Source organism: Drosophila nasuta, chromosome 2L (genome assembly GCF_023558535.2).
Source record: "Drosophila nasuta strain 15112-1781.00 chromosome 2L, ASM2355853v1, whole genome shotgun sequence".
Lineage (NCBI taxonomy): Eukaryota > Metazoa > Arthropoda > Insecta > Diptera > Drosophilidae > Drosophila > Drosophila nasuta.
In genome coordinates, this window is record NC_083455.1 from 1,726,069 (window position 1) to 1,752,162 (window position 26,094).

General features: G+C 39.6%; 1 protein-coding gene across 2 annotated transcripts; it reads left to right on the plus strand.

Moving 5' to 3' along the window:
* Positions 1-805: 805 nt before the first annotated feature.
* LOC132793709 (homeotic protein spalt-major) lies at positions 806-12,941 on the plus strand. Of its 2 annotated transcripts, none has more exons than XM_060803763.1 (4): positions 806-1,607; positions 7,358-11,565; positions 11,671-11,751; positions 11,883-12,941. In XM_060803763.1, the coding sequence occupies exons 1-4, from the start codon at positions 1,469-1,471 to the stop codon at positions 11,910-11,912; spliced, it is 4,458 nt and encodes a 1,485-aa protein (XP_060659746.1). In that variant the 5' UTR covers positions 806-1,468; the 3' UTR covers positions 11,913-12,941. The 2 variants fall into 2 exon arrangements, with proteins under 2 accessions (XP_060659746.1, XP_060659754.1); XM_060803771.1 differs by having other exon boundaries at positions 11,671-11,747.
* Positions 12,942-26,094: the final 13,153 nt, after the last annotated feature.

A 26,094-nucleotide genomic window follows, 5' to 3' on the forward strand; every position in this document is an offset into this window, starting at 1 on the left:
AAGTTTCATAAATGTCCGTGCAGCAAACAGGTAAGCAGCGACAGTAACAGCGACGCCAGCAGCAAAAGCAGCGACAGCGACAGCAACGTCGACAGCAGTGAGTGTGAGCATCCTGCACTCGTGAGCCCGAGCTTGAGATGGTGAGAGAGCGAGTGTGAGTGCGAGGGCTGCGGACTGTGAGCTGCGCTGTGGAGAGAGGTCGATGGCAACAGTAACAGTAACAGCAGTCATAAATGGCCAAGGGTGCAAGCAAGACAGCACGAGGCCGTCGACAGTCGGGAAAAATTTAATAAAAATTATGATGAGAGAGCGCGCGCGTGTGTGTGTGTGTGATTGTATTGAGAGAGAGGGTGTGCGTGCAAGTGGGAGCGAGAGCGTTTATATATATGAAAAATTATATGAAATGTGAGCGAGTGAGCGACTGTGTGTGCATGAGCGCGCCTTGGTGTGTGTGAGCATAAGGTGGGTTGGTTGACTGAATGTCAGGATATGCCAGTTGCTGTTGTTGTTGTTTCTGCTGCTGCTGCTGGCAGTAATAATAAAAATGTTGCACACACACAAGCACACAAGCGTGTAAAAATATTGGTAGTAAACCGGTCGCGTCGTCGTTGTCGCTGCCCGAAGCAGCAACAGCAGAAACGACGCTGCGTTCGTTCGTGTCTGAGTGCGAGCGTGTGTGTGTGTGTGTGTGTGTGTGTGTGTGTGTGTGTGTATGAGAGTGCCGCTGCCGCTGTGTGCGTGCCTATGTGTGCCTGAAAGTATCTCAAAGATATTGTTTGTGTTTTGTGTCAGTGTTATTTTGACGCGCGTGCTGAACGTTCGTGCCGCACTGAGAGCAGCGATTCGACCACTCAGTTGATGCCACTCAGTTTACCGTTCACGATTACGATACGATTACGACGAATACGTTTTCCGTTCTGTGTGTTTGAAGCGAGTGCGCGACCGAATCCAAAATTCCAATTAGATTGCCTCTGAATCTATATATCAACACAAATACTTATGTATATATCTCCCTCTGTATATGTACATATATATATATGCTGTGCATCTGATCAATGTGATGAGTTTTTTGAATTGAAATTATGATTGCGAATGCAACTCGTTGTTGTGGATAAACGCTGCTACGCCGACGGTAAAACACACGACGCGACGCGCCTGTGAAAAGTTCAATTTACTCTAAACCAATGCAAAAAGAAAACCAATCGAAGCAATCAAATAAAAAGATCTAAAGTGCGAGACAAGGACAGTTGTGGAACATGGATCAATTCCTCCGCGCATGACAAATGTTCAAATTCCCTCGGCCAAGTGGCGCCAAGACAACGAACACTCAGATCCTCAACTCCCCATTCCCCTCGCCAACAAATACACACACACACATACACACACACCCATACACACAACAAGACACACACATGCGAAATAATGCAAACATTGTGCTAAAGTTTCAACAATCAGTTTAAAGTTATTGATGACAAACGTTCTGTGTGCAATGCGTAGTGACTTTAAGGATAATCACCAGGAGACCATCAATAAAATGATACAATTTGGTACCGTCAAATATGGCATTGTCAAACAGCTGAAGGATCGCGCTAGAAGTGCCGACAAAGGTGAGTTCAATATACCAAAAAAATTTGAAATAGTGAGCTTAAAGCATTTATGACTCGAGTCAAATAAAACCATTAAACTACTGTATTGGCTGGGGAAATTGGAGTTGTAATTAATTCGAACAGTTAGTGTAATACTGTGTCATAAAAATGAATTATCATTTATGGATGTTTCGAATTTCCAAATCACTTCCCTTTATAATTTTGCTTGGACAGTTACAAAATGGTCCGTTAAATCATAAAGAAGTGAGGTACATAAATAAATAAATGCAGAGGTGAGACCCAGAGACGAGCAACAGAAATTTAATTAATTAATTTGGTGTTAAATTGGATGGCAATATTCCGAAGCTAAACCGAATCGATTCAATACGTTTCGATCGTATTCAATTTTGTGGCTTTTTTGGCGTATGCAAATGGCGCAGCTTTCAAAATCCATTAAAGAAACCGATTTGAAAAGGCCTCCAAACTGCTCTCAAATCATCTTCAAGCTTTACGATGGTCACTTCCATCATACACAAAAACACACGTACACACGTACACACACACACACACACAAACATCTGCATATTAATATGTACACACTTAAATCATATCGATATTTGATTTGTCATAAAAATAACTCAATGGAGTCTCGCAACTGAGGCTGAGAGTTGTTATTAATGCATACTGAATAATCAAGATACTCAGCCCAACAAAAGGGTGAGAAAGAGAGAGAGAGAAAGAGAGGGATAGAGATAGAGAGAGGGAGAGATACAGGTAGAGAAGGAGATTGAAAGACTTTTAAAAACTTCAAACTGGAAATGCAAAATCACAAAAACCGTAGGCGAAAAAATATAATTTATATTTGATTATAAAACTGGTGCACACATTTGAATAAATTAAAACTTCAAATAAGAAAAACACAAAACCAAAACCAAAAACAAAATATAAATAAAAAAATGAAAAACCATTTTCTAAATGGCCGGCAACTTTTGATTTTCCATTTTTTCCCTGTTATCGTAGCTTCAAAATACAGTTAATCTATTTTCAGCAGACCCAAATCAATGTCACAGTTTTAATATAATATTTAACATAAATTTGTTTACTTTGGTGTGTTCGCTTCTATGGCAAAAAATGACAAATTTGTTAATTAACCGAAATTGGTTCAAATTTTTATTCACTTTTAATAGAAAATCTTCTTGAGACTTTCTAATTTATAAATTGAAAACAGATTTATTTTCATAAAATACATATCCAGGAATATATCATTCATTTCCTAAATGTATTGAAACTGCAATTGAACAATTATTAAACTAATATAAATTATCATTAAAGACTTCAAATAAAAATTGTTGCGTTCTGTAAAATATGAAATAGATTTTTTCAGCACAGAAAAATATGTATTCACAGGGATTTTATTTTATATATTCATGTGTATGTATGCATGTGCGCATAAATACATTCATATTTGATTGTGAATAAGCTGACACAATACTCGTAAATTTCAATTTTTGAATATGGCTAGCCATAAGCTTTTAAAAGGCCATAAACATGATTATTTTTGCGCTCATTTTTTTTGTTTTTTTTTTTTGCTTTATTCATTTATTTTTGGGCGGTTTTGTGATACGCATACATGTGCAGACGAGTTGTATATATATATACATATATATACTGTATAACTGTAGCATTTACTAAAATGAGCTGAGCATTAATAAATGTTCAGTCATTAGTGTGGCACAATAAATAAAATAAATATCGAAAAATTGGCAGCTGCGAAAAAATCACAAAAACAAAAAGCGAGAAAAGGTGGAAAAAATAATTATAATCATGAGCTTATTTCCATATGATTTATATGGATTAATTATACGTACATATACATAGCTAACCATATATAATTTTAATATGGATTTCGATTTGATTTTGTTAGTGTTATTTTAACCCTAACGAAGAAGCAGAAGTCAATGCGCATAACTTAATGACATTAATTATTTAATTATTTTTATTTATGCGCTTGGATTGTTATGTTATTTTTTTCTTGATTTTGTATTTTTTCAGTTTTGTGTAGCTTAAAGTTCCTCAGACCGATTCCAATTTTAATTTAAATGCATTAATTTCTGCGTCGTTACCCTTTAGTGAATAAATTCAAGTATATTGCTTAATATACTAATATAATAGTATAGATACTATATTATACTATATACTATTAAGTTGAGTTGAATTTACAGGGTAGCAGAGGGTCATTTATGCTCTTTCTTCGCAATTGATTTAGTTATGTATGCTTGAAAATAAAATCGTGTACATTCAATTTGGCCTGGGTGTCAATTTATGCCAAACTCATGGAATTTGTATCGAAATCGAAATCGTCGATGGACTTGGATATTATTATAAAATTATGCGACAAGCTCGGTTTGGTTCGGTTCGATTCGGCTTTGCTCGGATCACGCAGTTGTTATTTTGTTGTCGTATTTTGCATTTTTCGATTCGCTGCACATTTATATTTTCACCTCCGCAAAAACGGGGAAAAACATCGACCCCTCCTCCTTCCTCCTCACGCCTCACGCGTCACGCCTCCAAAAGCCAGAGTCTGAGCCTCAGCCTGATCCCAGGCAATGCCCCTCGATTTGCATATTGAATATGATGATGGAATAATTGAAACGCTCGCTGAACGCTGCCGAAAGGTAACTAGAGTCAAATGTATGCACCCAGCCCATTCTAAAAGTCATGACAACAACACAACGACAGCAGACAGCAGAAAACTGAAGACGATGACAAAATATAACGAGTGGCAGCTTTTTGCTTTACTTTAGTTTTGCATTAGCTAACAATCTGTATTAACATATGGAAATGAATATACACACTATGCAAGGCTAATCAAAAAATGTGGCGGTAAATCAATTAATTATTTGCCTCACAAATCCTTCTGATCTACAATTTCAGTGAGAGACATTAATTTATATACTTTTGCGTATAGTTCTAAATGGAAACTTATTAAATAATCGAATTATTGCATTGATTTGCACTAATTGATTTAGTCAAACGCAAACTGTTTCACATTTCACCAATCATTTTGCGGTGTTGCGGCGATAAAAAATTGATTTGCTGAAAGCTAAACGACCCAAATGGGCGCAACAAATAAAATTTACTAGCCAAAACATCCGAAAGATACGGCAAAAAACAATAACACAAAAATCAAAATCAGAAGCAAAAGCAAAAGCAAAAAATAAAAAAAAGATACACAAACAGCCAACGAGATATTTTTTTTTAACGTGTTAGTGCGTGTGGTGGAAGTGACAATTTAAATGCTGAAAAGTTTTATAAATTGTTGCAAACATAATTCAGCAATGTGAAAAAGGGGCAGTTGGACACATGGACACATGAAAAGCTGCAAAATGTTTAAAATGTTGAAAATGTTTCATCATTTTGGATAATCTTTAATTGTACACTTTGTGCGGATTTATGAACTCAGTTTAGATACATTGGCGTATTATATACCTTAAACAATATATGCATATATGTATATGTATATGTATATGGCGATAATTCATTTGAATTTAGTGCTTGGGGTTCAAATGGATTTATGGCTTGACTTAATCCACCTTTAAACTTGTACAATTCAATTTACCCGAATATATTCTAGACATAACCGATTCCCGCACTCTCCCTTCTGATCTGCTCTACTGTTCGTTTTCTTTGCTTTGAATGGCAATGGGAAACATAATTTCCTGCCCGCAATTTCATATTTATTTATCTGTCAGTCTGTCAGTCTATCAGTCCATCCGTTTAGCACAACAAAATACAGTGCGAGACATAAGTCTTGCAACGGCACAGGTCAGTCACAGACATTTATCTTAAGATACTTTTGTTAGAGTTTTGTTTTGCTTTGTGCTTTGTTTGTAGACCTAAAATAAAATATAATATACTATATATGAAACGTCAACTAAAAATAAACAAAAATTTGAAGAATGAGTTAAGAAAGAGAGTTTGATTTTAAGAGTGTTTTGTTGTTGTCGTGGCCAAGACAATAAACAAGATGCGTTTATTGTTATTGTAAATTTAACAAATTTATTAGCAATTACCAAATGACTTAACAATGTTCGATTCGATGCGATTCGATTCGATTCGATTTTATGGCTATCATAATTCGATTTGCTTTGCCGTGTTCTTTATGGTTGCCTTTCGTGGCAATTGGCAACTGGCAACTGGCAACTGGCGACAAGTACAAAGCGCACCGACTGAAAGCGTTGACGCGACGCCGAGTGCATTTAACGAGCCCTGGAGCACATTATACTTAATTTTAATTAATTAAAATAACATTGACTTATCAATTATAATTATTATGAGGCTGCCAAGAATTTTCAATGAACTCTCCGGCGTCTGTGAGGGTATTAAATAACAATTGTAGCAGCCTCAACAAGTTCAATCGCGGCAAATCAAATGAAAAATAATTTCTCACAAAAATGTATTCTAATAATAACCAATAATAATGATACTTCTGAGATTTGCGAGACGTGGAACAGTGCTGCCAAATTCATTGTCATATTTGGCTTTAAAAATAATAATAATATTAATGCGATCGATATGCAAATGGCGCTGATAGCGCAGTCAACAGTCAACGTAGCAGCTAAAAGTATCTACAGCCTGTAGCACGAGTATCTTTCGCTTTGTATCTCTAGCGTTCGCCTTAGCTTTTGCTTTTGCTTTAGCTTTAGCACTGTTTGTGCCAAAACTCGCTTGACTCGTTTCGATTTGTGCAGAAATATGCTTTATTATACTCACTAGGCAACAGTCAGTGACCAAGGGGAAACGAGAGACAGAGAGAGAGAGAGAGAGAGGGAGAGAGGCTAGATTTATCTCGCGTTGACTTATCATAAATTATGTTTTATGGCTGCGGCGCATGCGAACCAATTTGGTTGATTTTAAATACTTATATTCGAGTGCAGATACACACATATTTCGCAATCTTGATCATTTTGCCGACGGACACACAAATGTCAGCTGTTTTTTGCGCTTTTCTGCTGGCAACAGGTGAGAATCAGCTGGTCAACAACAATTGCTAATTGCTGGCCAAACAAACCGCTGATTGACAGCTGCAGGCTGAAGCTGGATGTGTAGGGGGCATCATGTTCAACGTTGCCACAAGAAATGTAATTGCAACAGCAACTTGAACGAGCTGCAGCCTCAGCGGCAAACACAATTGGCGACGATTAAGTTATATGTGCGACAAGGCAATGGACAACTGGGAAGATCAAAAGGCAACTCAGTGCAGTGGGTGCATTGCGGGGAGCAAAGCTGGGAAACCAGGGAACAGAGCAGCAGACTAGTTGCCATACATTGTCTATTTTGGACTTTGCTTCCAAGAACAACAAGATGATGTTTTCTTGTTTCTTTTTTTCTCAGTTATTGTCATTGTCAAGTTGGCTCTGAGAGACACGTGCTTGCAAAATAATATTAAATAATAAAAAAGGCATGATTAATTCCCACTTAAGATTCATAGTTAAAGCATTGCATTTTCCGAATTTATTTCCATTTGATTAGCGATTGAAGAGAAATCAGTTAATGCACAATTATTTCAAATGCATTAAAATGAATAATCAATTCTAATTTCGAGACTGGATGACTAGCTTCATTAGTGCTGACTAACTTATAAATGGTTCAACTTGTTAAATATTTGGCTATTTACAAAGAATTGAAAAGTATTTTGCTAGATGACTCAAATCACAATTTATTGGCAGTGCTGTAAATGTAATTTTGCAAACTTTTTGATTCTTTTGCAGAGATAGCCAGTGATCAAGAGGATAATGGAGCCTGCTCGCCACTGACTACCGCAACGGCAAGCGCAAGTGCGGACAACAGTCCTAGTCCCAGTCGGAGTCCGCCGCGGCAAAGCGAGGACGAGGCAGAGCGTGAGGTGGACACCTCAGAACCAGGGGCAGTGAGTAAACTGGAACAATTAGATAATGATAATGCCGATAAGGCCATTGAAGATCATAATCACAATCACAATAACAACAATAACAAAGTGATTATGACTAAACCGCCCGTGGAGAACGAGATAGAAGAACACAGTGGCAACTCCGATGCCTCTATGCCACATTCACCCACCGCGGCGACATCTGTGACAGAGGAGGCCGCTACACAGCCGGCATCCACGGAAAAAAACGAGGACGTGGATGTGGAGATGCAGGAGGACGACGCGCCGATGGCGATTCCCTCATGTGATCAAACCTCGACGACGCAAACAGCGTCTCAGATGGGCAGTGCTGGAGTTGCAGCTGGTGCTGGAGCAGCGCCTGTTACTCTCGAAGCGATACAAAACATGCAGATGGCCATTGCTCAATTCGCGGCAAAGACCATTGCAAACGGTTCTTCAGGAGCGGACAACGAGGCTGCCATGAAGCAGCTTGCCTTTTTGCAGCAGACGCTCTTCAATCTGCAGCAACAGCAACTCTTCCAAATTCAGCTGATTCAACAGTTGCAATCGCAGTTGGCCCTCAACCAGGTGAAGCCGAATGAAGAGGATGCTGAGGATGATCTCGAGCCTGAGGAGCGGGAGGATGGAGAGACAGATACTTATGAGGAGGAGGAGCGAATTGCGGATATGGAGCTGCGTCAGAAGGCCGAGGCACGTATGGCTGAGTCCAAGGCGCGACAGCATCTCATCAATGCTGGTGTCCCACTACGTGAACACTCCCGAACTATTTCACCTCCAGCCTCAGGGGAAGCCCTCTCTGCGGATTCCTTGAAGCGCAAACGTGAGGAGGACTCCTGTGTGAAACCACTCAGCTCCAGCATCAAATTGAGTGGGGATCGTACCAGAGAAACGGATAGAAATGGGGAAAGTGCTAAGGATGCACTGTCCAAGCTTAAGGAAATGGAAAATATGCCGCTACCCTTCGGCTCTGACCTTGCTTCCAGCATCATCACCAACCACGATGATCTCCCCGAGCCAAACTCTTTGGATTTACTGCAGAAGCGAGCACAGGAAGTGTTGGACTCCGCTTCTCAGGGAATTTTGGCCAACAATATGGCTGATGACTTCGCCTTTGGCGATAAGTCCGGTGAGGGCAAGGGCCGCAACGAGCCTTTCTTCAAGCATCGCTGTCGGTATTGCGGCAAGGTATTTGGGTCCGACTCTGCTCTGCAAATTCACATACGATCCCATACTGGTGAACGTCCCTTCAAGTGTAATGTGTGCGGCAGTCGCTTCACAACCAAGGGCAACTTGAAGGTGCACTTCCAGCGACATGCGCAGAAGTTCCCCCATGTGCCCATGAACGCCACGCCCATACCAGAGCACATGGACAAGTTCCATCCGCCGCTGTTGGATCAAATGTCGCCGGATAGTTCACCCACACATTCACCCGCTCCAGCGCCAAGTCAGCCCGCAACTTCGACGTCAGCTTTGACGCAGGCCCAGGCTCAGGCCCAAGCAGCGATGTCGATGACCTTTCCCTCGAGCCCAGCCTTTCCTGGTCTGCAGGGCCTCTACCGCCCTCCCATGGAGCTGCTGAAGTCGTTAGGCGCTGCTGCTGGCAGTTCCGCCGGACTACCCTTCTTTCCCCAAATGCCTGGACTGGGCGCTGCTCTGAAGCACAGTCAGCAGCAGAGTCAGGAGATGCCCACAGACCTGCGAAAGTCCTCAGGCCCCAACTCACCACATGACGAGGAGGAAGACCTGTCGACGGGTCGACTTCCCGTCAAGACAGAGCTGGTGGAGGAAGATAAGCCCGAAAACTTAATGCAGGAACAGACAGCAGAAGAAACCTCTGAGCTGGAGGTGGATACCGAGCCAGAGCCAGAACCACTGCCGCTTGAGGTGCGCATCAAAGAAGAGCGTATCGATGAGGAGCTTGAGCAGGATCAGCAGCGCGGATCACAATCAGAAGGAATCTCTCGCCGTACGCCGTCACCTTCAGCCTCGACTGCGGCGCAATCGCCACCTTTGATAGCACGTCAGCATCATCATAGCCACTCGGCGGCTATGCTAGGCTACCCACCGGTGGTGCAACCAATTCAACCAGCAGCCATCATGCATGCGCAGTGTTCGCCTGGCTCACAATCACATCTCGATCAACTGCCGACCCCGGGACAGCTGCCTCCAACGATGTCTCATCGGGAGGACTTCTTCGCCGAGCGTTTTCCACTTAACTTTACTACCAAGACGCTATCGCCGGAGCATCACTCACCAATTCGTTCGCCGGCCAACCATGGCCACGCGCATGGTCACGCCCATACCCACGCCCACATTCCCCGATCGCCATTCTTCAACCCGATCAAGCATGAGATGGCAGCGCTACTGCCGCGTCCCCACAGCAACGATAACTCATGGGAGAACTTCATCGAAGTGTCCAACACGTCGGAAACGATGAAGCTCAAAGAGCTTATGAAGAATAAGAAGATCAGTGATCCCAACCAATGCGTCGTCTGCGATCGCGTCCTCTCATGTAAAAGCGCCCTCCAGATGCACTATCGCACCCATACGGGGGAGCGACCTTTCAAGTGCCGTATCTGCGGACGCGCCTTTACCACCAAAGGCAACCTCAAGACTCACATGGCGGTGCACAAGATCCGGCCGCCAATGCGCAACTTCCACCAGTGTCCAGTGTGCCACAAGAAGTACTCGAATGCGCTCGTGTTGCAGCAACACATTCGCTTGCACACAGGTGAACCCACCGATCTGACTCCGGAGCAGATTCAGGCTGCCGAGATCCGCGATCCGCCACCCTCGATGATGCCCGGTCACTTTATGAATCCCTTCGCCGCTGCCGCCTTTCACTTTGGCGCTATGCCCGGCGGCGGACCTGGTGGTCCACCAGGAGCACCGGGCATGCCCGGCGGTCCACACAATGGCACTTTGGGTTCGGAGTCGTCGCAGGGAGATTTGGACGATAATATGGACTGTGGCGATGCAGATGACTTTGATGATGCCTCATCGGAGCATTTGTCCAACAACAACGAGTCGGCGAGCGATGATCGACCGCGCTCTGGCGATGACTTCAAGTCGCTACTCTTTGAGCAGAAGCTGCGCATTGATCCCACCGGTGTGGTCAACATTAATAGCCATCAGCGTCCTCGTTCCGCCGCCAGCAATGCCAACTCAATTGGTTCCGTCTCCGCCTCTGCTTCACCTTCCGCTCCCACCAGCCCCAGCTCACAACCCAAGCCCAGCTGCTCCCCTGTGCGCTCTCTTTCGGAAGCCTCTCAGGGCGCATTGGATCTGACGCCACGTGCGGCTCCCACGACGCTGGGCTCCAGCTCCAGCTCGAGGTCACCGCTGCCACTTGCTGCCGAGCGAAAGGAGAAGACCCTCAGCCCGCAAATAGACAGACAGCAACCGCCGCCACGAAGTCCCAATGGTCCGGCTTCACTGCTTTCCTCCCCCCTGCCACCCTCGGTGGGCATCGATTGCCTGCCTCCGGGATTGCAGCATCACCTCCAACAGCAGCACCAGCATCTGATGCAACAACAAGCCGCAGTGGCGGCCGCAGCTGCCGCCCAGCATCATCATCATCAGATGCAGCAACATGCCGCCGCTCTGCATCAGCATCAGGAGCAACTCCGTCGCGAAGCGCAGGAGGTGCAGCAGAAGGCGGCCGCAGCAGCAGCAGCTGCCGCAGCCGCTGTTCAACGCCAGACATCGCCTCAGCCATCGCCGCGAAGCAGTGAGCCAAGCGGTCCGAGTCCCGCTCAGCCCAATCCCTTGATGGCGGCACGTCCGCCATTCGGCATGTTTCCCAACCTTCCCATCTTCCCGCCGGCGACGACGCAGAACATGTGCAATGCCATGAACCAGATCGCGCAATCCGTAATGCCGGCGGCACCGTTCAATCCGCTTGCACTGAGCGGCGTTCGCGGCAGCACGACATGCGGCATCTGCTACAAGACATTCCCCTGCCACTCTGCTCTTGAGATTCACTACAGAAGCCACACCAAGGAGCGTCCCTTCAAGTGCAACATCTGCGATCGTGGATTCACTACTAAGGTAAGTTGTAATCTTGAGTATGGGGAGCTTTGGGATTGGATCACATTCGGTTGGAAGAGCTTAAGACTAACTCTTTGCTTCCTTCTTTCCTTTCCTTACTTACAGGGCAACCTCAAGCAGCACATGCTGACACACAAGATACGAGATATGGAGCAGGAGACCTTCAGAAATCGTGCAGTAAAGTATGTAAGTCTTCCAATCAAACACACAAATTTTCCATTGAATAACTTAATAAACTTTGCCCACACGAACCCGAAAACTGTTGTGTCTTCAAAAAGTACTTATCCAACACTATTTCTTTGATTTTATCTTTATAGATGAATGAGTGGAGCGATGACCGCGAATAATACCATTAGTTATCGATAACACGATAATAAACAACAATCCAAAAAACGGCCATCGGCCGTGCAAATAGACTCTCGCAACAATATGATCTCAAACAGTGTTGTAAAGCCCGAGTTGGAGCGAAAAAGCGAAGAAGCGAAAGAGCAATGAGAGGCGACTGTGCAGCTTTTGCCTGATGTGAGAGAGAAACCAAACTGCTGAAGGCAAGAGGCAGGACACGGAATAAAAGAGGGGCGACAATAACGTCGCAGACCTTCCACCCGGATGCACCACACCCATCCCCCCTACCAAAGGTAGTTCAAGAGCAAAATCAATGAAATCGCCCCATAAAAACAGCGAGGCGTATACAAACAGTTTTATATTTATAAATTGTTGCCCACAAAAATATTATTTGATTGTTGTTTTAAAAGTTTGCTGGCAAACAGTAACAGCCACGCAGATTTCTTTTCATGATTTCATTCATAAACAATTTTTTATGAGTCCAAAAAGCTACGAAATTATTGAAAACAGCAACAGGCAGAGATGAAATAAAATTGGCATGAAATGTATCCAAAGATGCATCAAAAGCAATTTTCCAGCTTGTGAATATGTTGGATTGCTTTGAAACGAGACTGATAGTGTTTCAGGCCAACTACCTAATATAGTAATTCACCCCATATATATAAAAAGAATATACAATATGCAATAGAATCCATTAAGCATGCAAAACGGAGGAACAGCAGAATTGCGAAGAAATCGATAATGAAATCAGTTGAAGATGAAGGCGTAGTAAAAATCAAAATTCGAATTTAAAAACATTAAACAAAAAAGAAATGCAAATGAAACAATTCTAAGGTATATGATAATCGAAAGCTAAATCGTTAGCTATTTAGTATACATATATATATAGACATAAATATAATGCTAAAATATGCATGTGTGCATGTGTGCGTTCCACACATGTTACAATAATTATACGATATTTCAAAATGTGCAATAATCATATGACATGCTATAAATTTTAGTCGGACTTTTGTTTCCTATATTCGTAATTTCTGCTTTTATTTTTAAACTCTTTCTCTCTCACTCTCTGTCTCACTTTGTTTATCTCCGTGTAAATATGTTGCAATAAATCCAGGCACACACAATACACAAATCCATTTGCTTAGCTTCAAGAAATGATTTAAAAAAAAAAATTGAACATGAAAAAAATGTAAAAAAAGAAATTGTGATATTAAATGTAAATAAAATATAAAAAAGTGTTGGAGAAGCAAGTAAAGCCAAGTCAATGTAGAATGCAAATGAAAAATGCTTTCCATATCACTTTTAACACAACTGGCAAATCATAGGGAAAAAAGAAACATTGAAAACAAATGAGAAATGGAATGGAAAATACACAAATATTATTAAACACATTGTACACTAAAGATATTTAACATTCATAGTTAATTTAGTTGTTAGAACTTGACGTGAGGGGATTGTCAAACAAATAAATGCATAAACATACTTAGAGATATCCATATCTATACATAAAATATAAAATCCAATCTAATTATTTCACGAAACACATTTAATTCATTATAACTTAGTACGTTGGTTAAGTTGGTATGACAGGCAACACATAAATTACGATCTAACATACGATATAATTGATGCAGATACAAATGTATCTCAATCGGTTTGTAAGCATAGTCTCATAATTTATTATACACAGAAAAACAAAAACAAAAGCAAAAGCAAAGCAAAAGTAAAAAAAAAAACAAGTAAGAACCATAAAGCAAAAGAAATGCAAATAAAAAGTATACAACTTAAAGAAAAAAAGAAAACAGAAAAATATATGTATTTAAGTTATGAAAAATTAATAAACCAACTTGTGTTTTCATTCTGTGGGTTTCTTCTACGCCTGCGCCGCTTATCAAGATCCCCGGACGGGTGTTCTGGGAAAAAATTGAAGCGTTAAAATTTCGTGGTAAAAGGCCATGGACCTCCAGCTCCCATCACCATCGCCATCATCAGCATCGGCATCAGCATCAGCACCAGCTCCATGTCCATTCCAATAATGGGCCATGTCTGTAGCAGAGATCTTGTAATAAAAATGATTAGTCAAGTTTATTATCGTCATAATCTTTTAATTTGAAATCGAAACGAATATCGACAGCCAACATCAGTGCGACTAACAGCTGGCGAGCTGGCGAGTTGGAAAGCTGATCAGCAGATCTCTCTGAAATCTTCTCAAGCTGAAGCCAAGCACATCTGAAATATTTTTATTGCCTTTTAAATTGATATTTTACCTTCAACAAATTTTTGCTGCCTGCTTAATTTTTATTTTTTATTATACTTTATTTTGTTTGCTTTTGGTCACAAACTTGTAGCTTATTTTTTATTGTTTTGTTCTTATTTTGTTCAGTTTTTTCTTCTTTTTTGGCTTAGTATTTTTTGTGTCTTGCCTCTGTACCAGTTTTGTGGACTTGGCTTGACTTGGCTAGCCGGTCACTTGAATTTGGCTCGCATGGCATTTGAGTCGTTAATCAAAAAATTTCTTGTTGACAATGCTTTGTCATCTTTATAACGACGAACACCCGCTGTGTGTGAGCTCTTATGTGTTTTAGCTGTGCCACTGGCACTGCTTTTAGAGACGTAAATTTGTTTTTCAGCTGGTCTCCAAATGTCACATGAGATATTATTATTGTTGAGTTTGCCTACTTGCGTTGACCTAATGGTTGAGTTATTAATGTCTTTAAACAATCGACTTGCAATCTCAATGCAATTCAATTTTAAAAGTGTAACGTTAGTTACCCCAGAATTTATCTATAATTTAAATTTTTAACTAAACTGCTTATATAACTTTAGATGTTATTTGTAGACTTGAGAAATATTAGTAAATTACAATTTCAAAGTGAGAAAGTGTTAGCTTTTTTCACTTCAACTTCAACTTCAAAGCGAATATGTAAGCTATTTATGAGATGTGGAGATAAAGACTAATTATTATTATTGGCTATTCAGATATTTCTCGACTGTCCTCAAGTTGTCAACTTAACGAATAACATCCACGAAGACAACATTCCAGAGACTTGTGATCTGTCATCGATCGCTTCTGTCCTTTATCCTTTCAGCGTATCCTGGCACGCCCTTATCTGTCAACGTTGTGATCGTGAGGAATATTTTCCTTTCGGGGTGCTATCTGAGAAGGGTTGCCAGAGCTGGAGTTAAGTTATTGCTGGTATCTGAAAGGGCAATGTTCATGTTAATTTGCTGCGTGTAATTGCCGTACTCATTCTTGCAGTTGTTTATTTATAAGTTCTCAACAGTTTTGTCACATTTCGAGGACTTTTTAGTTTTATTTGCGCTGTTTAATGGATTTACGACACGAGAACAAAAACAGGATCGAGAGCCAGACCGGGAACTAAACAAACCCAAGTGGTTTGGGCAAATGTCTCATTTATGTTGCTTATAAAATGGCATAAAATTTTACTGCCAAATAAAGTTGGCTTAGTGTGTGCACTAACTGCACAGTGGGAAAGAACAATAACAGCGACAATAGCAACAACAACAACAGCAACAACAATAACAACGGCTACAAGAACCGCCTGATAACTATTAAGATAACTACTGCTGCCATATTCAGGTTGGGGCTCCAGCAAATCCTTGAAACGTTTGCAATAAATGCAAAAATCCTTACAAATAATATGAGAATGGTTATGGTCGCTGTTTGAGCTTATCGCAGGCATAAAAGCATACACACACATACACCCGCACGTTCACACGCACACACACACACTCACAAAGTTGGCAGCAAAAACAATCTAAACAAGAAAAATTGCACAAATTGCCCGGCTTCGGTTTCGCTTCTAACCAGCGGCAGTAAACGACCACTCGATCCAACAGATACTCCGTATCGTATCGGTCCAACGTCATCATTGCCATTGCACAGTGGATTTTATACGAGTGCACGCTCTCAAATTGTTAAGAATGAAGTCTATAGGTGAAACTTCATATAGCGAACACATGCGTGTGCTTTGTTACAATCAAGTTTCCGATGTCGACGCATTTTGAACGAATTCCATTTTACTAGGGTTGAGTTTTCATTTTTTTTTTTTTTTTTGTGTTGACTCGATACATTGTATATTGAATGTTTTGCGTATGGGTCCCGACAAGGGAAAACTTTATTTGTGGACCTTTATTAGAATTAATATTCTTAATAATGTTAAAGTGATATAATAATAATAAAAATAATAATTTTAATATATGTATGTCTTTAATATTATTGTAAAGAGTGTGAAATCGAATACGCAACAACTATGCTACATACCAAAATAATCATTGTACCAATTTCTTAATCATTCAACTGCAATCTTTGGCATAATACATATGAATGAAAAAATTTAATTTGATTTTATAATGCAGCTAAGAAATTTTCTTGTGATTATAAAATACTGTGTATTACGTATTACTATTGTTAAGCAACCAGGCTAGACACAAATTCTGACTCTTCGCGTGTCCAGCCAATATAGAGTTTGTATAGTTTGTCAAAAACAATGAAACATAACTGAAATCAAAATATTTTGTTGTAACTGAACGTGCAGTATGAATAGAAATATAAATGTAATCACTTTTAGTTCATATGTTGAAATTTAGATTTATTGGTGATACACCTTGTATTTGTATGGTTCAGCAATATTTGCGAGAGTATGAAATGATTTGGTTCCACTGTGCGCATAGCCAACGCGCACAACAACAAGAGCAACAACATGCACACACACTTACAACTAAAACAGAAAACACTTCAATACGAAATCTAACGATTTGTTTGCATTTTTATTATTTCCTGCTGCTGAAATTGTCACAAAATAAAAATAACAACAATCGGGCACAACACTTACACCAACAGCAACAGCAACGTCAAGGGTTCGGAGGTTTGTATATGTATATGTGTGTGTATGCAATGCAGTTTGCGTGTCCCCGCCTGGGCCACCATTGGCTTCGTTGCCACCATGTCGCAGCCTCGTCAGCCGCCTTAATGGTGTTTGGGTATCCGTATCTGTGTATCTGCAAGTGTCAGTTTGGCACATCATTTGGCGGACACACAAAGGCAGCGGCTGCCTCCGTTTGAGCCACCGCCAGTTTGTGCTTGCATTTTGACGGCGGCAGATTCGGAGGCGCAGATGGATATGGATATGGATATGGACACTTATCGGCCTCACTCTGCTGCTGCCCCGCCTCTCTCCTTCCTGCTTCCTTGGGCGACTTTGTCTCTGCTGCTCTGGCGTTTGACATGCGCTCGCATTTAGGCAACATTATGCACAGGATTAGTTGACAGAGCAGCAGCAGCAGCAGCAACCCAAGCATCGAAGTTGTGTTTGACCATGTCACTGCCTTAAACCTAGTTCAATTCCCTTTCTCCCTTCTTTGCCTCTGTCTCAAGTCAAATCCCAGGCCTTGTCTTGTTGGACACGTGCATGTTGCATGCTGCGTGCTAGGCCTCTTGATCTATGCTGCTGGGTGGGCGTGTTCTTAGCTTCTGTTTGTGCTTGTGTTTGGGTAATCGACACCATCATAATATTGCCCAGACAGATTAATTGTGATTGAGCATTGTTTGCCGTTATTTGTGGCATTCTCCGCCCTCTCCCCCCATTTATTGCTTGGCCATTTAAGCTGACAGATTGTGTGGCTGAAATATATTCCATCTAATTCCATTTAATAAGCTGTACTTTCCTCCTGATTGTACATCAGATAAAAGCGGCGATCATTGCAATATAATTTATTGTCTTTTCATTTCTTCACTATCGTGAAGCATAAAATCTGGCATTTCGGCGAAAAATTATTAAATAGTTTAAAATAATCTACAATTCCAACTTCCTTGCAAAAATAATTTTATAATTTTTAATTATATGTACCCTCATGCTATAAAGCCTGGTTGTGAACTTAAATAGTAAAAATATATTCTCTGGGACTAGATTTGACATTCCCTAATGTTGAATACGAACAAAAATATCTTTTGATTTTTGTATTTTGTTTTATATAGTCCTGGCCTGGATCTAGCGTAATCAACGCCAGGTACACATAGAGAAAAAATCTAGATTGAAAAGTGGATTGCAAATCTTTATTTTACAACTTTTCAATCTAAAACAATCTTAAAAAAAGAATAGATTTAGTTTAAAAAAATATTAAAACAATAATCATAAAAACAGGATCATAACTACTATAGTAATTATTATCTATACCAAAATTCGCAACTCTAGCTTTCAAATTACGCTTGTTATTCGATTTTTTTGATTTGCGGGGGCGGAAGTGGGCGTGGCAAAATTTTGAAACAAACTTGATCTGCGTGCAAACATAACAAATGCTGTCGAAAAAAAATTATAGCTCTATCTCTTATAGTCTCTGAGATCCAGTGTTTCATACGGACAGACGGACAGACACACAGACGGACAGACGGACATGGCTAGATCGTCTCGGCTGTTGACGCTGATCAAGAATATATATACTTTATAGGGTCGGAGATGCCTCCTTCTACCTGTTACATACATTTCCTGCCGGCACAAAGTTATAATACCCTTCTACCCTATGGGTAGCGGGTATAAAAATCGTATAAAAGATTAAAATTTTGCCTCGAGAATGTTATTATTTGTACAGATGGGGAAAAAAATTAAAATCTGAACTATTCTTTTTTTTTGGTGTTGTTGCTGTTAGTCATGGGTTGCAACTCTAGTCGGTTCGTTAATAAACGGGTAAGAGCCATAATTTGTAACTAATAATAATAAACAAATTTAACAACTACTATATATATGTAAATGCTCAAGATAATAAATTTTGCCTTCTATATTTTTTTATTACTGAAACTAGAATATAATCTTGAATATCAAGAATGGGTAATATAGAATGTTTGATATCATATAATCGTGATTGAAGATTCTATTATTGATTTTAGCAAGTTTTTCAGTGTAGTGAAAAGGTTTTATTTATAGTCCTCCTTCTTATGTGCAAGCAATTTTATAACAGTTAATAATAGCTTTTAATTAATAAAAGATAAAACTGTGATAGCCCCATAATTAAACCATTTCATTGGCTAAAATAATCATAAATAACAGTCATATATGTTAGCACATGTGACTATCGTTTTGTCAAATATGAATTGTGTGGCACGATTTGGCTAATGGGCGTGGCACACAGCTAGATGGTTAATAGAAGCGACTGCCTGAGTGGACTCGAGTTCAGTTTGACTGGCAAGAGGCTGTCAGGATAATTTGCGTTGCCGTTGCAAATGATGAAGCATTAATCGGTACGTTTGGGAACTGCCCCGTGGGCGTTGACCAAATGAACGGACGTAGACTAACAGATTACAGTTACTTCTTGTCAGACCAAGACAACTCGGCACCCACTCCGTGGGGAGGAGGGAACTGTTGTGGCATTCATGGCCCCCGCTCGACCAACTGGGACTGGAAGTTGAGCTGCGACGCGATTTGCTGCTTGGTTGCACCGCCTTGCCATCTTGCCCCCCTTTAATGGAGACGGCAGCGATGCGATTACACGAGAAAAGAAACAACTAGGTGAGAACTTAAAGAGGTTGCTCAACTAAGAGATACTCTGTAGGGTGATATTATTATTTAGAGTTTTTATCGAATGTTACAGATATTCTAAAAACTCGATGTCAATCGGAATGATATTTTATTATAGAAATATGATTATAAATATATTATTAGAGAATGAAATACCTGTAAAAATGATTTTCAGTTCGTCACCAATTTCTGACAGATACAAAAAATTGTAAGACTTGTTTTGCTTTGCACAAGCTGTGGGTTCATCTTGAAATTGGTTGAACTGAGTCGAGTTGAGTTGAGTTTTCAGTTTGCAGTTGGCGTCTCCAATAATACCCGCAATCCCAGCAGCAATTTTCAAAATTTCAATCCCCATTTGCGCTGCTCTCTCTCTCTCCGCTGCACTCTCCGCTTCCACTGTCTCCTCTCAATTACATTGCCAGTGATTTGTTTGCTGCATTTTGCCAACAATTGTTGTTCGAGCACTGCAATGCTGATGATGAGTACGCTATTGAGTCGATCTAATTTCTCATGTTGAAATCATCGATTCATCGTTTTGTGTTGCCCTCTAAATCAACTGCGGCGACACTTGCAGCGACAGGGACAGGGACATAGGAGAGGAGCTTAAGCGGGAAGGAAGCGCTGCTGTAACTGCAAAAACCAGGAAGAGAGTATCAGTTGCAGTTGGACTCGGTTGGAGTTGGAGCCAGTTGTTGACGTGTCTGCCACCACCAGCAGAATGTGCCCCTTCCGTATTCCCAGCAGCTGCAGCAGCCCAATCAATCCAACTTCCATGCCACTCAGCCACCCACCGGTCGTGTTTTAATGCCAAATCTAAGCGGCTCAAATATATTTTCCCCCCGATTTGGGAGCAGAAACGCGGCATAATTGCCGTTTTGTTCGTTGCGAATGTGCGAGGGAGAGCGAGCAGGGGCACCACAGAGAGAGAGAGAGAGAGAGAGAGACAGAGAGATAGCTAGTTGGGGGCGGAGGCGAACAGCGATCAAAAGGGGCAGCAACAAACAGAAATTGCACAATTTCAACAACCAATATATGTGTGTATTTTCTCGATGTGTGCGTGTGTTTATATATATATTTATGTGCATGTGTAGCTGTTATTTTTTTTTTTTAAAGCGAGTGTTTGGGTCAAATCAAAAAATCACAACAAAATTACTCGCCTGTCATGAAATTTGCCTCGATTTTTTCCTTTTTTCTCTTTTCTTCCGATTTTCTGCTGCTGTGGATGCAAAATGTTTTGCTATTTTACTCCATACCTTGCCGCAGACTTCCCGCCCCCTCCAGCTGAGTGCAAAGTGTTCATGTGCTTTGCCATTTTTTTTTCTCGTCTTTTCGCTAACTTTTTTTATGTATAATTTGAATTTACAGTCACTGGGACGCCTTCCGCTATTTGAAATCATTGAAGCACACTGCTCTAAAAGTGATAAAATGTGTGTTCACCTTCTACATTTGTATGTATAGATAAATAAAAGTCTCTTGTTATTTATTATTATGCTTTTAAATTCCGTTATTAAAGAAGTTAAATTCCAAAATATGTTTTTTAATTTAATACATAAACATATCTATGGATGTTGAGAAAATCTAAGTAAATTAAAATGGAATACAATTAATAATTAATAATTCAACTCATAATAAGATAAATAAAGTTAAATTTAAAATAAAACAATTAATTCAAGTTTATTTCATATGGAAATTACGAATGAACTAACGGTAATAAAATATTTACTTATTATTCCAAAAGTCATGGTCCCACTGTGCGCCTTTTCCAATCAACGTGACGTATGAGTGTTTGGTTGTTTGTCAGCTTCGAGTTTGTTGTGTGTCCAACTTGAATTGGGTTTGAGCTGAGTTTAATTTTGAGCTTAGGCAAGAGCAAAACAGAGACAGAGGGAGATAGTGAAAGAGAACGAAATAAGACTAGGTTTGAGTTTCAGTATGGGTTCGAGCTTGAGTCTGGGGGGAATGTGGCCTCAAAACAATCCCGGGTGGAATATGCAATTATGTATTTTTAAGTTCATGTTTTTACATTTGGCAACATTGTTGTTGTTGTTGTTGTTGTTCTTGTTACCTCTCTCTACCGCTCTTGTCCGTTGTGGTTGCTGTTGTTATCGGTCGTTGTTGTTGCTGCTCGCATTTGCGCCCAATTGCTGTAAATGTAAAATTGCAGCAATTTTCTATGACTTGGCTCAATTGGCGTCGACGACGAACCCCACTGACTGCCTGGCTGTCTGACTGTCTGACTGCCTGCCCTGTCTTCGTTGTCTGCCTGCCCGCCTAGCACCACTGTGAAGTTGGACAGCCACTTTGGTGGTTTGGGCTTCGGCATGGATTTGATTGCGAGAAAGAGACTAACAACCACCCTGTGGGTGGTAGCGAGCCCAGTTATTATGAATTGCAGCAATTTGCGGGCTATGGCGATGGCAACAGCAACAGCAACGACAACGGCAACGGCAATAGCAAAATGGCGATATGTCTGTGATTCAACTTAAAGTTGCAGTTACACTCAGAGTTAATGTGGATGTTGCAGTAGTCTGCTGGCGATTATCAGGCAATTGTTTAGCCTTATGGAAGATGCCACATGAGTGTGCTGTTTGTATGTGTGTGCGTGTGTTTGCGCGGAAAACTTAATTGAGTTGGCGCAGGCACACCTCTTAATTGATGCCAGCTGAAGAAAGGCAAAGCAGCAAGAAGCGGGGTGGGGCGGCGCGGTGGATACCGTACATAGAAATAACCACACGAAATCAACAGTTAGCCAAAAATACATTGAAAGCGCGATGCAACAAATGCCCACTTGCTGCACCTCCTTCCTCTGCTGTTATTGCCTCGGACTTTAGTTGACTTCAACTTAGCTCAGCTCAGCTGAGAGCAGTCTAAGTTGGCGCTGAGCAACAATGGGCAACTGCCACCGTAGCTGCAGGTGAGTGGTAAGTGGCAAGTGGCAAGTGGCTTGCGGTACGTGGTGAGCTGGCACTTTTCGAGTGTCAACTACAAAATAACAACAAAATGTTTCGCGCTCTCATGAATGTGCTGTTTTTTTGTTTTGTCAATTTGTTGTTGTTACTTTTGTATGCATAAAACGTGATTATTGCTGTTGTATATGATGATGTAGAATTAGATTGTCGGATGTTAAGTGGATGGAACATTAACTAATTATTAGCTAATCGGTCAAATGGTATTCGTTTTGCGAGGAACTTTGTGTGAAGGCGACATCGGGGATCACAAAACCCATAAATATTGTTAATCAGCACCATCAACAAAGACGGAACTGCAGCGATTATGGATTCCAAAGAAAAGGCAAATACATTGTGTAGGTACAAAATATTTACCTGCAATTAAGAGACGTTCATTTGTATACTATGGAATCGATTAATGGGAATGGAAATGGGAATGAGATGAATTCGATGAAATGCGTGAGTTACTGCAGAATCAATAGGCGTAATAAAAACAAACAAGAGTTTGCACGTTGCAATAAAAATCGGTTCGCGGATCAAGATCCATATGTGTATGTATGCGAGCATGTACAGATCCAAATTTAAATTGTATATTTGAATTGAGTTTTTGAGGTATGCACATGCACAACAGCGACGACAACAAGAATACCAACACTATTTCCCATTTTTGTAATCGATTATAATAAAATTGCCCAGAGTTTGAAGTTGTTGATGGGTTTATTGGCTGTCTGAAGGTTTTGCTTGATCGGAAGTTCAGCATGTTATACAAATGCACACAAATCTAATGCTCAATCGATGCTTTTGCATTTTTTGGTGAATGGAAACGCAAAAGTGGAAAATTTACTGAATTAAATTCCAGCCTGTTGACAAATCATGGATTTAAATGCACTTGTCGTAATTCTGATGCAAATTCTCAACTGCTTACTTCGAATTTCAAATTGAGAGCAAATAACTCAACAACCCAAAAATCAACTGCAATACGATCTTTAGAGAACTTTCTGGCAACTAATACAACTGTTGGCGGGAGAACATTTTCTACTGGGATTTCTTCAAGCGCTGAGTATTTTTTATAGGCGAATCCATATTATGCTTGGAAATTTCACTCATTGGGCAAGCGAATGCCGCCCATTGAAGTAATGCTTCTGCAAATTTCGGAACCGTGATTTACACTTGATTGGTAAGCCAAGGCAATTAATAACTTTGTTTAAAACTAATAGGGATTTGAAGGTGTGCACAAAGCTCAAATGTAAGTAGAAAATATGGAAGATTACAAAATTTATTAAATAATCGAAGGAAAATAAAAATATTAGCTGACCCAATACAATTTGTTGTTATCGAGTACAGTACTACACACACTACGTCATGGACTCGGTTTCAATAACAACTGATTTATATAATTCATCGTTTAATATTCTTATAATTTTTGTATTTAATTCTAGTGCGGTAAAAAAATAAATTCAAATTGATGCTTTGTGTTAATCTATAAAGTTGTCGTCGTTGGACTCTCTTTTGTGTTAGCTCTTTGTTTCTTTTTGTCTTGTCTGTTACTTTTTTCAATGAATTGTAGAATAAATTGTACACTTTTTCAGTGCATTTCGCTGTTTTAATTCCGGCCGGTTGTTCGGAGTTTATTTGAAGGTAAATGAACGATAGAGGAGATTGGGACGGCGACTGTCGACGGCGTCGATAACAAATCGTAGATACATAATTAAATTACAGCGTTTTAATTTCTGTAATTAGTCACGACTTTTGTCGCAACGAGCACCGCCTGAAACTCTGACAGAGCTGGTCCATAGTTGCAAGTTGTTACTTGGGAGCTGGCCAGACTTTGGAGTGAGTACTGAGGTCGATGGCGGCGCCAAGAAGCCACCGCCACAGAGCAGAGCGAATTCAAATCAAAGCCCATTTGCATCTAGGCAATCGCATCTGTATCTCAAACAACTACAAACTTTGTATTCCCTCTTTTAGCCTTACTTCAAGTCACATTTGGTTCGATATGTGTGCGTTGGAATACAAGTTTAAGAGGGTCCCCCATAGCTCCAAAGGACAGACTAACAGTTGGCAATCGGATCAAGGAAATGATCTATTTAATTCGATCGCAGGCCATAAATTGTAGCTGTTGAAGGCGAAATATGCAAAATATTTGGATTATGTGCTTTGCGTGTCACAAAAACATCGAGTTAGTCTCTTTAACGTCTGCATGAAGGAGCGAAAAAGAGAGGGCAATAGACTTTGTGGGTTTGGGGGTCTGGTCAGGGGGCTGACAACTGCGCGTGCGCATTCACATATAAATTAAAAAAACGTCGCACATTTCACACACGCCAACTGGCGACTTGATTCATGAAATATGTGAATTCAGAGGCAGCAACAAGTCACAACAGTCTTTGGTAATGTGCCTCATACTATATATCTATTTATATATTTTATATCTATCTAACTATATATATCTATATCTATATCTATATCTATATCTATATCTATATCTATATCTATATCTATATCTATATCTATATCTATATCTATATCTATATCTATATCTATATCTATATCTATATCTATATCTATATCTATATCTATATCTATATCTATATCTATATCTATATCTATATCTGTATCTATATCTATATCTATATCTATATCTATATCTATATCTATATCTATATCTATATCTATATCTATATCTATATCTATATCTATATCTATATCTATATCTATATCTATATCTATATCTATATCTATATCTATATCTATATCTATATCTATATCTATATCTATATCTATATCTATATCTATATCTATATCTATATCTATATCTATATCTATATCTATATCTATATCTATATCTATATCTATATCTATATCTATATCTATATCTATATCTATATCTATATCTATATCTATATCTATATCTATATCTATATCTATATCTATATCTATATCTATATCTATATCTATATCTATATCTATTAGGGTTGTTGATAATATATCAAAATATCAATATATCGATATTTTTTTCTAAAAATGATATATTTATATCGTGATATTTTTTTTGCCCAAATATCGAAATCACGATATTTTTTTTTGATATTTTTTCCTTGGTCACTCTAAATTCAAAGCGTTGATTGAAACTTTCAATTTAAACTTAAATTAAATTTGAAATTTGACAGAAGAATAAAGGGAAAAATGAATGTTAAATCAAATTACACAAACATAACAGGCGGCACCGCGAAGTACATTCATTGTGAGAAAACAATTAAAACCAGCGGTAATTCATCGAATCTGTCGTCGCACTTGCGCAATAAGCATAGCGAAATTTTTGCAATTTTTGACGGACATACACGTAAAGTAAAGAGTGTTTTTAAAATCTTTAAATTCTGCCAATTGGGCTTGATGTTACATTAAGACATAAGACATGTATATATATATATATATATAAATTGATTAAAAATATAATTAAAAAATGTAAGTTTATAAAACTTATTTTCTTTTTATTATCCAGGAAAAAACATTTTTATTAAGAAAAATCAAAAATATCAAATATATCGATATTTTTCGGTGATATTTAGAAATATTATTATCATATTATTTGATAAAAACAATATCATCGATACGATATTTTTTAAAATTTTCGACAGCCCTAATATCTATATCTATATCTATATCTATATCTATATCTATATCTATATCTATATCTATATCTA